General features: G+C 35.0%; 1 protein-coding gene across 4 annotated transcripts in view; it reads left to right on the top strand.

The window, feature by feature from the left end:
* The window catches only part of Atrx (ATRX chromatin remodeler), a 300,168-nt gene that overhangs the window by 163,281 nt on the left and 120,553 nt on the right, over positions 1 to 16,334 (top strand). For all 4 annotated transcript variants that reach the window (XM_087196600.1, XM_087196598.1, XM_087196599.1 and 1 more), the window contains 4 exons: positions 8,413 to 8,554; positions 9,720 to 9,829; positions 10,693 to 10,839; positions 10,998 to 11,175. In XM_087196600.1, the coding sequence (XP_087052726.1) occupies positions 8,413 to 8,554; positions 9,720 to 9,829; positions 10,693 to 10,839; positions 10,998 to 11,175 (577 nt within the window). The remainder of the gene's footprint in view (positions 1 to 8,412; positions 8,555 to 9,719; positions 9,830 to 10,692; positions 10,840 to 10,997; positions 11,176 to 16,334) is intronic.

The following is a 16,334-nucleotide window of genomic DNA, read 5'->3' as shown; positions in this document are numbered from 1 at the left end:
CATCTTCTTCCAATGTAAGGATATTCATCTACATTGAAAATCTGTTAAGTTCAGCCACCTCTCATCAATTATCTTGCCTAGATCTTCTCCATAAGTTGCTGTAGCTTCTACATTAGCACTTGTTGCTTCACTATACAATTTTATGTTACTAAGGTAGCTTCTTTCCTTAAACTGTATGAATCAACCTCTGCAAGCTTCATACTTTTCTTTTGCAGCTCACCTTTCCCAGCTTTCATAGAATTGAGCAGATTTAGGATCTCGCTCTAGAATAGGCTTTTGCTTAAGGGAATGTTATGGGTGATTTGATCTTTGATCTTTGATCCAGACCACTACAGCTTTCACCACATTAACAGTAATGCTATTTTACTTTTTGTCATTTTTATATTTACTTAACAAGAACTTTTCCTTTGCATATATTTGTCTGGGCTGTTTGGACAAGAGACCCAGCTTTTGACCTCAGTTTGTGACCTCAGTTTGTGACATCCTTCTTCACTAAGCTTAATCATTTCTAGCCTTTGACTTAAAGTGAGAGATTATCAATTCTCCCTTTCACTTGAATACCTAGAAGCTATTGTGGGATTGTTAATTAGCTTAATTTCAGTATTACTGTGTCCCAGGAAATAGAAGCCCGAGAAGGAGAGAAACAGTGGAACAGCCAGTTGGTAGAGCAGTTAGAATATACCAAATACTTGTCTGGTGCACGCTTATAATCCCAGCACTCCGGAGGCAGAGGCAGGAGGATTGCCATGAATTTGAGGCTCGCCTGGGCTACATAGTTCAGGGCCAGCCTGAACTACAAAGTGAGACCCTGTCTCAAAAAACAAAACAAAACCAAAATCAAAACCAACAACAACAAAAAGAATATACCCAATACTTAATAATTAAATTCACTGCGTTATATGAGTATAGTTTGTGGTTCTCCAAAACAATGACAGTAATATGGAAAAAGAAAACCTGACAAAGAAAAAAAAAGATCACAGGTCATCATAATAGATATAATAATAAAAAAGTTTGAAAAACATATTACAGGAATTACCAAAATGTGGCATAAAAACAAAATGTTGGTGGGATAATGATATCTTCTTGTTCAATGCAGGGATGCCCCCAAGCTTTAGTTTGTAAAAGTCACAGTATTTGTTAAAGACAATAAAGAAAAGCACAGTAAAATGATGTATGTCTGTTTTCACTGTTTTTGGCTTTCTACAGTTTGAGTATAATTTTCCTTGATCTTATCTATTTGAGTTCATTACACTTCCTGGATTTGTAGATTTAGGTCTCTTTATATTTGGGAGGTTTAGCCTTTATTTCCTTAATTTCTTTTTCCCATGTTTTTCTTTTTTCTTTCTGTTATTCAATCAGTTTTTCTTTTTTCTTTCTGTTCTTCAATCATTTCAGTTAACATCTTTTTTTTTCTGGTATCAGAAATCGAACTCAGGACCTTGTGCTTGCAAGGCAGGCGTGGTGCCACTGAGCTAAATCCCTGGTCCTCAGTTAACATCTTTATATTTGCTAATTTTTCTGTCTGCTCACATCTGTTGCGGATTGTCTCAAAATTTTTAAAATACATTTTGGCTTTTGTTTCTTCTGTTTAATAATTTCTACATCTTTCATGATATTCTTATTTTGTGAAAATATTATTTTTCTGACCCCTCTGCCCCTTTTTAAGCTCTTTTAATATATTTTAAGGCAGTTGCTTTAAAGTCTTTGTTTTAGAAGTCTATTGTCTAGTCTTCTTCAGTGATAGGTTTTATTATTTTATTCTTTTGAATGAACTGTTTTCCTGTTAAATTGTATGCACTGTGATTTCTTTTTAAATTGCAGAGTAGGCATTTGAGTATTATACTTCGGTACTATATCATGTTCTCTCTTCCCAAGGGTTTGATCTACGCGCGCACACACACACACACACACACTCACACACACATTATAGTAGGCATATTGTTTTGGCACTCCCCTATATTATTTATGCAGAATATTCTTTGACTGTCATCACTGAAATATCTGTCCCTTTCATTCATATTCAGCTGATGTTTTGAAAGAGATTCCTTTGAATCCCTGATGTTTTGCCAGTCTTTGTAGATTGACTGTGTGTTAGGACATTCCTTCAGTCCTTAACTAGGGTTACACTGAACATAAAAATCAGCTGAAGAGGAAAATGTAAGGTCTTTTGGGGTCTTTTTAGAACATGTGTGTTGCCTGAATATTCACATAGTTTTCTGAATTATCTTGCATACATGATTACTGTTGAATGTCCTAAATTTTAAAAGTATTATATTTCAGTTTTTCCTTTGAGCCTTGGGTAGTGTTTTGTATTTATCTACCTATATTGTGTTGCGCTAGTCATCCATGGCCTGTAATCACCTGACAACTTTTTAAGTGGTTCTTGCAGTTTTTCTCACTAGAGTTTCAAGTTAAGCAAAGCAATGATGAAAGCTTTATGTCCATCCTTAAAATATCCTCACATGGGCTAGAATAGATGTATAAAACAATTTGCAAATAAGAACTACTGTGTTCCTTCCAGGTTGCTGCTGCTTTTAGAGTAAAACTATCACCTCACCAGGTAAATGGTAGGGCAAGGCAAGTAAAAATGATGTAAAACTTTCCCATCATTTTAAAAATAGCTTTTTCTTGATTGAGCATTTGCTGGGATGGTATAAACCTTTGACTGTTTTCCAGGTCCCAGAGAAAGTTGTTTCTGTTATTTAACATTTCTTTATGGCAATGAGACCTTGGAGTTTCCTAGTTCATCATTTTATTGATGTTTTACCTTTTTTCTTCATTTTGAAAGTTTTCCCTGCATATAAAAGACCTAAGTCTATGGATGTTTCCTCCGTCTATTCAAAGGTGTTGCTTCTTTATGACATTTTGTTTGTGATTTTTATTCTTTTTGCTTCTCTGTATGTAATCTGCTTAAGCTTCCTTGATCTTTTTTGGATATGTGGGTTTATAGTTTTCATTAAAATTTTTGAACGTTTTGACTATTATTTTAAGTAATGTTTTCTGTTGTGCTCTTCTACGGGACTCCAATTTACATATTTATAAGACTAGTCAGATATTTTACCATAGGTTTTCTCATATTTTTCTCTCTTTACTTCATTCTGGGTAGTTTTTGTTGCTTTGTCTTCAAGTTCATTTTTCTTTTTTGCACCATTATTGTGTTAATACTATTTAGTAAATTAGTGTGCTGTAATTTTCACCTCTGAGAATTCCATTTGTTTTTTTCCTCAAAGTCTCATTTTATAATGTCTCCTATTTCTATTTATCTTTTCAGGATACTCATTTTGTTCAATATTAGTACTTTTCTAAACAGCTGTCCTACTGTGCTTGTCTGCCAATTTTATCATCTCTGTCACTTCATACTTCATTTTTGTTGACTTTTCCTCCTCTGGTTATTGTCCATATTTTCTTCTTCTGGACAAATCTAGTTATATTTTATTAAAAAACAGACATTGTAAGTTAGATACTGTATGTTTTTGTCTTAGAATAGTACTTGACATTGTTCTCCGGCATTTAAGTAACTTTTGGTTGAGTTTAATTATTTTGGAGCTTTTCAAAAGTTTCATTGTGTGTCTTCAATGCCCTTGAATATGAATAATTTTGCCCTGTTGTGAAGATGTAGCCCTTTTATATTTTCTGCTGAGCACCCTGAATTGTACATGAAGATTATCTACTTTGCCTTGCCTAAAATTGAATGCCTCTTAGTACTATGTGATCAGTGTGAATTGTTTAGCTCACAGCTTATTGGTCATGCTTTACCTGGTTTCACAGAGATTCACTTGTCATGTGTGCATATTAATATTTAAGTATGACTCATAGTGACTGTTGTGTCAATCCCTGGAGGTCTTTTTAAAGCCTTTTTGTTTAGGGGCCAGGGATTTAGCTCAGTGGTTCTGCCTCCTGCATTGCAAGCAGAAGGTCCCGAGTTCAATCCCCAGTACCCAAAAACTCCCTTTTTGTTTATAATTCTGTCCAACAATTTCCAGCCATCTCAGCTTGAGCTTTGTCTCCTCATCTCAATATAAACCCAGTGCTTTCAGTTCCTGTTGGGTTCGGGCCAGCAAACCCTATTAGACAAAGATGCAAGAGACAGAGAATATCTTTGAGGAAGGTCAAGGGTCCGCACCAGAGTGGAGCCCGGAACTGACTGGAGCACCTAGATTTATTTAGGAACAACAAAGGCACAGAGTTCTGCTGAGTGCAAGTGTTTGTTTTAGGTAGCCAGGCCTGGTGACAGTTTGGCTGAATAATTAGCTTTTATCTGATTATTCTTCAGGGAGCTTCATTGTTTTCCCTATAAGGTTCATGTCTGTTGGAGCTGGCAAAACACCTCATCTTCAGGATGTTCTGGTTCTTCAGAGTTAGCAGTTTTCCATCCCCCCTTCCCGCCTGTCAGCCCATTGACCCTTTGAGTGTCTCAAGGAACTCCAGAGGTTCCCCCTTTCCCTCATTCTGGAATGTACTTTTAGGTGCCAGTTCAAGGGAAACATAAGACTTTTCCTCTTGGATTTTCTTTTCTCAAGGATCAGGATCCTCTTGGTGCCTATTATCTAATGTGTGAAAATAGTTTTTCATATATTTTACGAACTTTTCTAATTGATTATAGTAGAAGGGTAAACTTGTCCCTAATATTTCATCCTGACTTAGAATCAAAAGTTGGGCTCAACCTTTTTAATGTTCAACTCAACCTTTCAATGTTCTGTTCAAGTGTATTTTCTTCCCCTTTTTTCCTTTTGTTCAGTTCAGTTGTGGGATTCGCTTTATGCTTTCAGTTTTTACTATAGTCTTATGGGTCATTTGTCCTAAGTTCTCCTGTTTTATTGCCATCTCTTATTAGTTATAGAAACTTTCCTTATGTTACAGGTTGAGTTCATAAAGGCATCTATCTAGTCATTAAAAAGCATATGACTTCTTTGTATATAATTTCCTCCTACGTTCAGGATGAAAATACGTCAATCTCCAATTCTAAAGATAGCACTTAGTAACTTAAAAATATCATACAATCACTGATGAGTTTTTGGTTGCAAAATTTTAAATAAAGCCTTATGCATTCATGTACTTTTATGCATTAAAAGGTTACCATATACACACTTAGCCCCTGCCCATTTGTTTTTATTGAGACGAAGTCTCACTAAGTTGCACTAGTTAGGCTTAAGCTGGGAATCCTCCTGCTACAGCCTCCAAGATTACTGGGATTACAGGCATTTACCACCATGTCTGGCTTTTAGACCCTTAAAAAAAGGACTAATTGTTATTTTTAGCTCTCATAGGAGTGGTTTACCTGCACCTGTCTCTTCTTGGTCCCTGCTTTCATGAGGACTGTGTTCTTTCCCAGCTCGTTTGTTGACAGTTCAGTTTTTTGTAGTTGTAGCACTTGGGTCCTTAGCTTTTAGTTTTTTTTCTCTACAATATAACCTTTGTTTCATCTTTGAGACCATAGGAAAACATTGCAGTGTTTTAAAGGACTTACTTTAATTAAGTCAGGTCCACCTAGGAGATTATGTGTCTTTATTAAATCAGTTAGTTAGTAGCCAAATTATGGAAATGATACCGATATTATATTTACAGGTCTCAACCACACTCAAGGGGAGGTAATTTTTTTTTAATTTTACTGGTACATTTTAGGTATACATAATGATAACATTCACTGTAGGAATTTGTACCTGTACATGATATATCTTCCTTCTTTTTTTCCCATTCCCCTCCCCTACCTTCAGCCCCTTTTCCCTTCCTTACTTAGAAAAGCTTTGTTTCTATTTTTTCCTTTTATTCTTTTTTTTCCTTATCCCTTCTTTCCTTTCCCCTCTCCCCTCCCTTGTTCCCCTTCTCATTTGAACATTTTCTTTCGATTTCTCAATATGTATTATACATTTTCGAAACAATAATTTAGTGAATACTTAATCTTTGATAAGTGCTTTACATGCATTACTTTATATAATACCCATAGTTTTTTTGTGAGGAGTGTTGGTAATCTTTCCCAGTTTAAATATGCAAATGCTAAATGTAAGAGAATTTAGGTAGTATATTGAAATTTGGTTCTAAATGGCCTATGCTAGTTTTATTCTACTACGTTACCTCCCGTTGTAAATCTTCACGTGTTATCACTTAAAATTTAATATAAGTTCAATATTTAGATATTTTATTACAAATTTGCAACTTAAATTATTTTGTTGTGATGATACTGTAGTTATGGTTGTAAGAAGGGAGATTATCCTTTAAAAGAGACACAAATATTTAAAAAAAATTTTTTGGGGGGGGTACCAGGGATCAAACTCAGGACCTTGCGCTTGCGAGGCCAGTGCCAGAACCACTGAGCTAAATCCCCAGCTAGACACAAATATTTATAGATGACATTTTTATGTTTGCTTCAAAATAAGTCATAGGACTAAGAGATATGAAGAATGGGTGGGAAACTATTTGTAAAACAAAACTGACCATAATTTGATAATTTTTGACCCTAAGTAATACATAGTAGAGTTCATTGTTTTATTCTGTTTGATTTTGTTTATGCTCAACAATTTTTACATTGAACCCGAAAAAAATCTACTTTTCCTCTTATAATTGTAAATAAGAAAATATAGTCGCAAAAATTTTTAGTCCTTAAACATAAGAATATATATTATTTTAATATCCTTGGTCTTTAATTTTTTTCATGGAACCATAAAACTGCCCATATAAGCATTTCTTTTGTTAGAGTGGTAGTTTGCAGCAGTTAAGAAAGTTTATTCTGGAGAGCAATTCTTTGGGTATAAATCTCAACATTGTGATAGTTAACAGTTGTGTGAACTTGGACAAGTTTCTTAACTTTTCTGCCCCTCAGGATTTCTGTTTGTTTATTTGTTTGTTTCATTTGAAAAGTGGGAATACTTGTATCTAACATACCCGCAATTATTGACTACATTATGTAATGAATAGATATTAGGATAAGACATAAAAAAGATACATATATGTACACACTTGTGCTTGTGCATGTATGTATAAGTTTTTTTTTTTACTGGGGTGTGTGTGAGAGTGATGTGATGCTGAGCATCAAAGTCAGGGCTTTGTATATGCTAGGCAAACACTGCCACTGAGATAAGTCCCCAGCCCCCAAGTTTTCCTCCAAATTAAGAATTTAGGATAATTGTTTCCTTTTTGTAATTAGCTATTATGTATTCTTCTCATGCTTTTTAAGCTTGTGGTTTTAAAATGTTTTTCCCTTTCACAACATATATTTACTTTTTTTTTTTTTATGGTACTGGGGATCGAACTCGGGTCCTTGTGCTTGTGGGGCAGGCAGCAGAACCACTGAGCTAAATCCCCGGTCCTACAGTGTTTTTTATTAGGAGTCATATGGATGTCTTTGGTGGATCTCTTCTTGTTTTGGATTGTCTTTGACTGCATAGGATGTTTATATTTATATTTCACTCCTGCTCTTCCTATATTTACAACAGTTGATCAAAATATGTGGTTACGGTTTAAATTTTTTTTTAAAGATACATTGCCATTAATCCCCCTCAGAATACTCCCCCGCACTTCAAACAAACTTATCCCATCTCCTTTCCTCTTTCTGAAACAGTTCTGGAAGTCCACTTTCATGAATTTCTTTATGAGGTATGATCAAGGATGTGGTGAATGCTGATATTGAGTGCCATCCAATGGAAAAGCAGGCTCATAAAAATATTATGGTGTTTCCTCATCCACCTTATTCACTGGATATGGTACCATGTAATTTCTGACTCTTCCGAGTGTCAAAGTGACCATGAAAGATAAATGTCTTGAATCAATTCAGGGCATAAACCATGGCAACACAACAAAAACAGGAAAGCAGACTTTCAGAATTGCTTCATTAAGTAGAAAAAAATGATGAGAGAAGTGAGTTTAAAGCAAGAGAGAGTATTTTGAAGGGGATTGATGGCAGTTTGCCTTTTTCTATAATAATTTTTTAATTTAAAAATTCACTGTATTTTTTGATCACACCACTTAATATCAGTCATGATCAGTCATTGTCACAAGCATACACGCCCTCAAATATTTTCAGGTGTCCTGTAGACGAATAGAACTATCTCTGGTTGGGATCTCCGTGTCTTACTCAAATTTTAATAATACTGTCAGAGAATTGTTGGAGTTTTCTTTTATAATTTTACCTAACATGTATATATATATTTTTCCTAACATGTATATTAAGATATTTAGAGTTAAAAGCATTAAGCTGTATTTATTAATAGCACTACTAAGTGATTTCAAGTCCTGTGGAGGTTTTTATTTTGGAAAACACAAACCTGGTCTCTATCCTGGACTTAATGAACCATAGTATTGAATGTGTTATATGGCAGTGGATATATCTCTATTTTGGAAAATCTCCATAAAACTGATACTCCCACCATTATCTGAAAGATTTTTAAGAGCTTAGCTATGAACAACTCTTTTTCGTAGGTGATAGAAATTGAAGATGCTTCACCCACCAAGTGTCCGATAACAACCAAATTGGTTTTAGATGAAGATGAAGAAACTAAAGAACCTTTAGTGCAGGTTCATAGAAATATGGTTATCAAATTGAAACCCCATCAAGTAGATGGTAAGAAACTATTAAATGTTTTAATCACTTTTAGTTAAATTTTACTAATATGTGGCTTCTCTCGTGTGTGCCTTACATTATGCTAAGCATTGGTGATAAATTGGTGAGCAAAAATTAACATGTTCCCTGTCCTTATGAAGCTTGTAAGTAAATGAGGAAGAACAAAATTGGGTAATTGTAAACACATTATTATTAACAGGGAGGAGGTGTTCCTTACAAATGGGTGTATAAAGCCGGGCGTGGAAGCGCATGTCCTTAATTTCTAGCCATTGGCTGACTGAGACCAGAAGATTGTAGCCAGTTTGAAGCCAGCCTGGGCTACATAGTAAGTTCAAGGCTGGCCTGAACTACATACTGAGAAATAAATGGGTATACATTTATATAGCAAGTAGATATCATAGTCTATATTGGTTTGCCAAAAGGAGTAGGATAGCTACAGTGAACTCAAAGCCTTTTTTAGCAAATGCTATTTCAGTATTTTCCAGGTAGGTTTTGAAATAAAATACCTAAATTGGTATTAGAAAGCTGTAACTATCCCTACTCCTTACTTAGTTAGCATGGCCTCATTAAGTCATTTTTGAATGAGTACATGAATTAATTCATAAGAAATTCTATAGTACCTACTTCTTCATTTCCTAGCCCCCTTTCTTGCTCCATCCTTACTGTTGAATAAAAGAAGAGATAAGGAATTATTTCCCTTTTCTTTTCAGATTGGCTCAATAAAATTAAAAGTATATTTGATAGAAAGTTGTTCCTTCTTTGGATAAAGTTTTTATTTTGAAGTATTTTGAAATCTCTGGATGTTTCCAGGGTATAAAGAACATCTGTATGATAGCTTGGATAATATAAATGAAAGACACCCTGTTTGTTGTAGGCTTATGTCTTGTTTTTAATTTACCTTATTCGGGGAAAAGTCTAATTTATTTATAAGAATTTCTTAGGGCCAGGGATTTAGCTCAGTGGTTCTGCCGCCTGCCTCGCAAGCGCAAGGACCTGAGTTCGATCCCCGGTAACAAAAAAAAAGGGGGGGGGGGGAATTTCTTTAGCTCCAAGTAGTATTTTAATATTCTGTTTCTTAGAAGTTTTGTTTGTTTTTGCTATGTTTATATGGCAAGAGTTTTAACTTGGATCTTTAAATTTTACTTAATAAAACTCTTATTTTCAGGTGTTCAGTTTATGTGGGATTGCTGTTGTGAGTCTGTGAAGAAAACAAAGAAATCTCCAGGTTCAGGATGTATTCTTGCCCACTGTATGGGCCTTGGTAAGACATTACAGGTAAGAACTAAGGAATATGAAAGTATTCTGTTTTTGTGCACATTTTAATATATATTGGTTTCTTTTATGTTCCAAGGAGTATTAGGGGCTGGAGATAAAGCAATCAACTAGAATAACAAAATCCTTCCTCAAGAATCTTATATTCTAGTAGCGGATAAAATAAAAAATCTATTCTTTTAGGTAATACATATTAAAGGAGGATTGAGAATTAGGGAAAGCATCTTTAAAGAGGTGATGTTTGAGCAGACATCCTAATGAAATGTAGGGTTACAGGTATGGCCAACAACAACTGCAAAGACTTTGAAGTGGAAACTAATTTCATTTACAATTTCTAACACTCTGTAATGATATGATTACTACATTTTGTGCTTCCTAGCATTGCCAAGGCCTTGGGTTCAATCCCCAGTAGTGCTAAAAAATGAAACGAAATAACAAAATTATTGCAATTCTAAATGGCAAAAGTTGTAGCAGAGATGTGAAATTATATACAATGTATAAGTCAGAACATTAAAATGGAAAAGTACAGTATCGCGCAATTGTGTTTTAAATGTGCAGTGGTACTTTTGGAAAGGCTTTTGGGATATTCTATGAAAAATGTTTTGGTTTGACAAGATCTTATATTCATATTGATTATACGTCATAGCACTTTAGAGTTGGAAGGACCTGGTACATTATAGGATTCACCTTTCTCATTTTACTATTTTATTTCTTTCTTTTTACTTAACCTGGTTTGGAAATGATGAACTGTTACTTGATTTGTAGTCTAAAACAAAACAAAATTATTAAGTTGTAAAACTGCTTGAGTTACTAACTTTTTTGTGGATATTTAAATGCAGGTGGCAACTGAATTTGTTTTCTTATAGGTGGTAAGTTTTCTTCATACAGTTCTTTTGTGTGACAAATTGGACTTCAGTACTGCTTTAGTGGTTTGTCCTCTTAATACTGCTTTGAATTGGATGAACGAATTTGAGAAGTGGCAAGAGGGATTAAGAGATGATGAGAAGCTTGAGGTATAATATTTTAAACGTTTTCTATTATCAAATAATTTCATGAAATTTATATAGTCATAAAGAAAAAATAATTACAGTAATGTGTATTTCAATGGGAATATGTAGTATTCATACATTTTTAATAGCAAGTTTTACAAATCCTTATTTTCCCACAAAAGGTCTCTGAATTAGCAACTGTGAAACGCCCTCAGGAGAGAAGCTACATGTTGCAGAGATGGCAAGAAGATGGTGGTGTTATGATCATAGGGTATGAGATGTATAGAAATCTTGCTCAAGGAAGAAATGTGAAGAGTCGGAAACTTAAAGAAATATTTAATAAAGCTTTAGTTGATCCAGGTAAGTTTTTAACAAACACTGACTTAAACAAGTTGAAGGGCCAGCGATTTAGCTCAGTGGTGCTGCACCTGCCCCGCAAAGTGCAAGATCCTGAGTTCGATCTTGGTACTGGAAAAAACCAAACAAACAGATAAGAAACAAGTTGAAAAAAATGTGTATATTTTATATAACATGCTAATTGAGCAACTACTAAGTACTGGTTTTTGTTTCACTTACACTTCAGATTTTTGTCTTTTTGATTCTAAATATTGGTTATTTTGTCATTAAGATAAAATGACCCTTCATGTTGCTAGTTGTTCAGAATTTATTAAGTGTTAAGTGTGGGATGTTTAGAGTTTTCAGGGGAGACCTCACAGACAAAAGTGCATCAGCTACTTAATGTCACAATCATATATTCTTACAGCTGTGTGAACATTAGGTGATAATGAACTCTCTACACGCTCTGAAAACAGTTAAGTCTCTTTCTAGAATTCATGTTATCAGAAGAATTGCTGCTTGCTCATTTCTTTTACTTTTTTTGGTACCAGGGATGAAACTCAGGACCTTGCGCCTGGGCAGAACCACTGAGCTAAATTCCCGGCCCCCATTTCTTTTAAATGGTAATCTGGTATAATACCAAATATTTGATTTTTGTTTGTTTGTTTTTTGAGACAAGGTCTCACTGTGTAGTTAAAGCTGGCCTTGAACTTGCAGCAGTCCTGCCTCACTGGAATTATAGATGTGCGGCACCATGCCTGGCTTGATTGTTTTTGATCACTTAGAAAAGAAAGAAGTTGTGTTATATACAAAATGAGAACCACTTTTTCAATCTTAAATTTTTAATTTACGTGCACAATTTTTTTTTTCCTGGTGCTGGGGATTGAACTCAGGGCCTTGCACTTGCATGGCAGGCACGTTGCCACTGAGCTAAATCCCCAGCTATGTGCACAATTTCTTCTCTATCTTCAAATGTTATTGTGCCATATCTTATTAGATGCTGTACACTTTATATTTGTCAAGAAAGTCTGAGTAATTGTCATTGTCAAAGTTAATATCAGTCAAAAAAAAAAAAACTACAACAAAGTTAATAGCAGTCTCAGCAGGGCTTGTGTAATACCAGCATTCAGGAGGCTGATTTCAGGGCCAGCCTGAGCTACGTAATGAGAGCTTGTCTCAGTACCCACCTTCAACCAAAGAAAAAAGTTAACAGCAGTCATTAGAATTCAGTGCTTTGCCTGTTTTTGGAGAATGATATAATTACACTGGTACCTTGTTTCAGAAAATTAGTTTTTTTCACAATTCTGTTCACAAACCACATCAAATTCAATGGTTAGGTTCAATGTTGATCTGCAGAAATGCAATTCAGTTCTCTTTCAGTTCAGTTTGCAACCAGTATCGTGAAGAGAATTGAGTTTGTGAACTGAAGTACCACAGTAATGTGTGTGAAAGTAACTTTGCAATTATAAATCTAAGGCCTAATAATTTTATCTTTTTTCCCATAATCAAAGTGGGTATCTAAAAATTCTGTGGTTGATTTATAGTTGGAAAATTCAATGAATGGTATTATTTTAGCAAATTTAAGAGCAATTTAAAACAGCTCTTTCAGGTGTTTAATGTACTTTTTTGTTCATGAGAAAATGAGTAATAAACTATAGCTCCATACATGAAGGTTAATATTTTTCATTTTTATGTTTATCATATAGTGACATACACAAAATTTTATTTTGTAATAATTTTCTTTTTTCAAGAAACTTGAAATTATAGCATAGACAGTTCCCATCAAACATGTCCCCTGTACACCTATTGTTAATGTCTCACATTGCCATGATTGTTTTTTCAAAAGTAGGAAATTGACACATTGTTGGCCCATCATCATTAACTAAATTCCAAACTAGATTTTTTTATCCAGGGATGGATTGCATTTAGCTGTCATGTTTCCTTACTGTCTTCAGGTCATCCATATGATGACCTTTTGAGACAGTTTTTCAGTCTTTGTTTATTACTGTCTTATCAGTCGTGAGGACTACTTTTCCAGGTATTCTGTAGAGTGTTCCCTAATTTGTGTTTTTCTTGGGTTGGTTTTTTTTTTTTTGGTATCGGGGATTGAACTCAGGACCTTGCACTTGCGTGGCAGGCAAGGTGCCACTGAGCCAAATCCCCCTAATTTGCTTTGTGTTTTTCTGGTGTTTAAACTGAGGTTAAGTTTTTAAATGAATGTACCAGAGGTGTCAAAGTACCCCGTTTGTCATCATTTCAAGAGGTGCATGATAGCTATATGACATCACTGGTGATGTTAATTTTCATCACTTGTTTAAGGTATTATTTGTCAGTTTTCTGTCAGGTACAGTTGCTATTTTTACCCATCCCTACTCTATTTATTAAAAGTTAGTCATTAAATCTAGCCCACCCGAATGGGAGGAAGATAGAAGAAATTAAGCTTCATCTCCCATAATGGACAGTAGTTACACATAAATCTTAGATTTTTAAAAAGATTTATCCCTTCATACTAATTTATTTATTCTGTTATTAGTTTGTACCAGTGTGAACTATTTTTTTTACATGTTGCAGTATGACCTAAGATTCTTTTGTTGTTCAGATTGTTTCACTTTGGCCTTTGGAAGTTGTCTTAAGTTAGATTCTGGATCCCTTTGATATACATACTCCTCATCCTTTTTCTTGAGCAGTTCATTACTTACTGTTACTATAAGACCCTACAGGTCCATGTTATATTGCCCCCATGTTCAGAATCCACCATTTCTCCATGGATCCTTTTATTGAAAAATATCATTTACCAAGATCTGGGCACTGTGTATGTTTGTTACTATAAGTGTCATTGTTTCTAGGACCTCTCAGTGGGCAGAGCTAGGTGATGATATGTGCATTAATTCTAATTCTTGTATCTATGTGTGCGTATATATATGTTAAAAATATTCATAATGTTATCTTCAATTTTAATGTGGTACTCAAGGTTCATTTTATCCTTCTTTTTAGTTAATCATTATCTTGCCTTTTTTTTTTTTTTCCTGGTACCAAGATCGAACCCAGTACCTTGTGCTTGCCAGGCAGGCGGCTGCGCCACCGAGCTACATCCCCGGGCCTATCTTCCCTTTCTAACAGTGAAAATTTTAGTTCCCACCATTTACCGTCATTGCACTTATTTGTTCAGCCTCCTATATGTAAGGCAGTTTCAGAATTATTTATCTATATTACTGTGGCAAACATTTACCTGGGGCCGGGGATTTAGGTCATTGGTTCCGGCACCTGCCTCGCAAGCGCAAGGTCCCGAGTTCGATCCTCATACCAAAAAAAAAATATTTACCAACTAGAATACAGTGTTTATGATTCCTTTTGTCTATACTTTTATGATTTCCAGTTAAAACATTTTCTAGCCGGGGATTTAGCTCAGTGGTTCCCGCACCTGCCTCACAAGCGCAAGGTCCCAAGTTCCATCCCCGGTACCAAAAAAACAAATAATGCTCTCTGGCCGGGGATTTAGCTCAGTGGTTTCACTGCCTGCTGTGCAAGCGCAAGGACCCGAGTTCGATCCCCAGTACCAAAAAAACCAAACAAACATTTTCTAAAGTTATATAAGTCAATTCCTTTTATGTTATTACTTCCATATTTTTATGTTTATTCTTTGTAAAATGAAGTTCATTGGATTTTGACAAATGAAGATACCAACTTATAAGCTTTATTATAGTCTTTATTTTCAAAAACAACTGTATAATTGCTTACTGAGTCATTCTAAGCACTTATCATTCATTGTGCTAATCTGAATATTAATCTGGAGTTTCCTACATATATTGTAATGATTTGTTTTATGTAGAAAAGTACAACATAAAATTAACCATGTGAGTAAAGCATGTAATTCAGTAGTGTTTAGTATATTCACAGTGCTGTGTAATCATTACAGCTATTCCATTGAATTCTAGAACATTTTTATCACCCTGAAAAGAAACCCTGTACCTTTTAGTAGTTATTTCCTTATGCCCTTTTCCCCACTCCCTGATAAGCACTAATCTGCTTTCTAAAGACAGAATCCTGACCATATGTCTTCTTTCACTTAGCTTGATATTTTCAGCATTGAGCTGTATTGTAGCATGTGTCAGTATATTTCATCCCTTTGCACTGCCAAATAATATTTCATTGTATGTATGTATCAGTTTGGGTTCACTAGAGGAACAAATTTTATATAAAATATATGATGTATATAATATTACCAAGGTAGGCTTACAATAGCCACTTGAAGAGTCATGTGTGGAAGAATACGAAAGGGCCATCTGCATTCTGGAGAGCTGGAGGATCCAGTCAAAAGTCGAAGGCCTGGAGCTCACTGCAAAAACCTGTAGAAGTCCATATCAGGAAGCTGAAGGGATTATGCTGGAAGCCTAGAGACAGATGTTTAAAAGCAGGAAGCAGAAGCAAGACTTCCTTCTTCTTTCCCTTTTTATTACATCTGTTACATCCTGACTACAAGCTTCAAGTTGACACCACAGTTAACTATTATAATAATCTATCGCTGGTCAACTTGACAAGCAGATACATTTGCTTAATTCATACTTAGTCTCCAGATTAAATTCATTCATAATTATGCCTTACATGGTACAAGTGTTCTGTGTACAAATGGAAACACAGAATAAAAGGCAAAGTTCCCCAGAATATTCCCTCCCCAGAAGAGAAGGCAAAGTTTTCCTTTTGGTGATGTTTACTCTTAGCATTGTATGATTTAAGGTTTATCAATACTTAAGAACCAACATTAAATCTGTCAACATTATGTTATAAGGGAAGAAAATAAAGATACCTGCTTAATATATGTGTACATATGGACAAGCATATCAACAAAATAGAGAAAAATTGCAATCCTTGTTTCTGTAGCTGATCATGTGATCATAGTTGGTATCTATAACTACCTTCTTCTTCCCATTTTGTATTCCCTTCGCCTCCAGCAAATACCTCAGCAGGTCTTGATTTTCCTAGTGGGTAACCCATACCTTCATTTATGAAGGTTCTGAGCCATTTTTCATCCTTCCTGGTTTAGGTTGTTGTAGTAGTTTCCCATTGATTTTTTTTGGTAATGGGGATGGAACTCAGGACCTTGCGCTTATGGGGCAGACACAGTACCACTGAGCTAAATCCCCAGCCCCATTGATCTTAGTGCCTATTTTATTTTATTTTATTTG

Source organism: Heterocephalus glaber, unplaced genomic scaffold (genome assembly GCF_053883595.1).
Source record: "Heterocephalus glaber isolate CG9 unplaced genomic scaffold, H.glaber_assembly_v1.0 deba00001613, whole genome shotgun sequence".
Lineage (NCBI taxonomy): Eukaryota > Metazoa > Chordata > Mammalia > Rodentia > Bathyergidae > Heterocephalus > Heterocephalus glaber.
The sequence above is the reverse complement of the archived record's forward strand: the minus strand, read 5'-3'. Positions and strand labels throughout refer to the sequence as shown.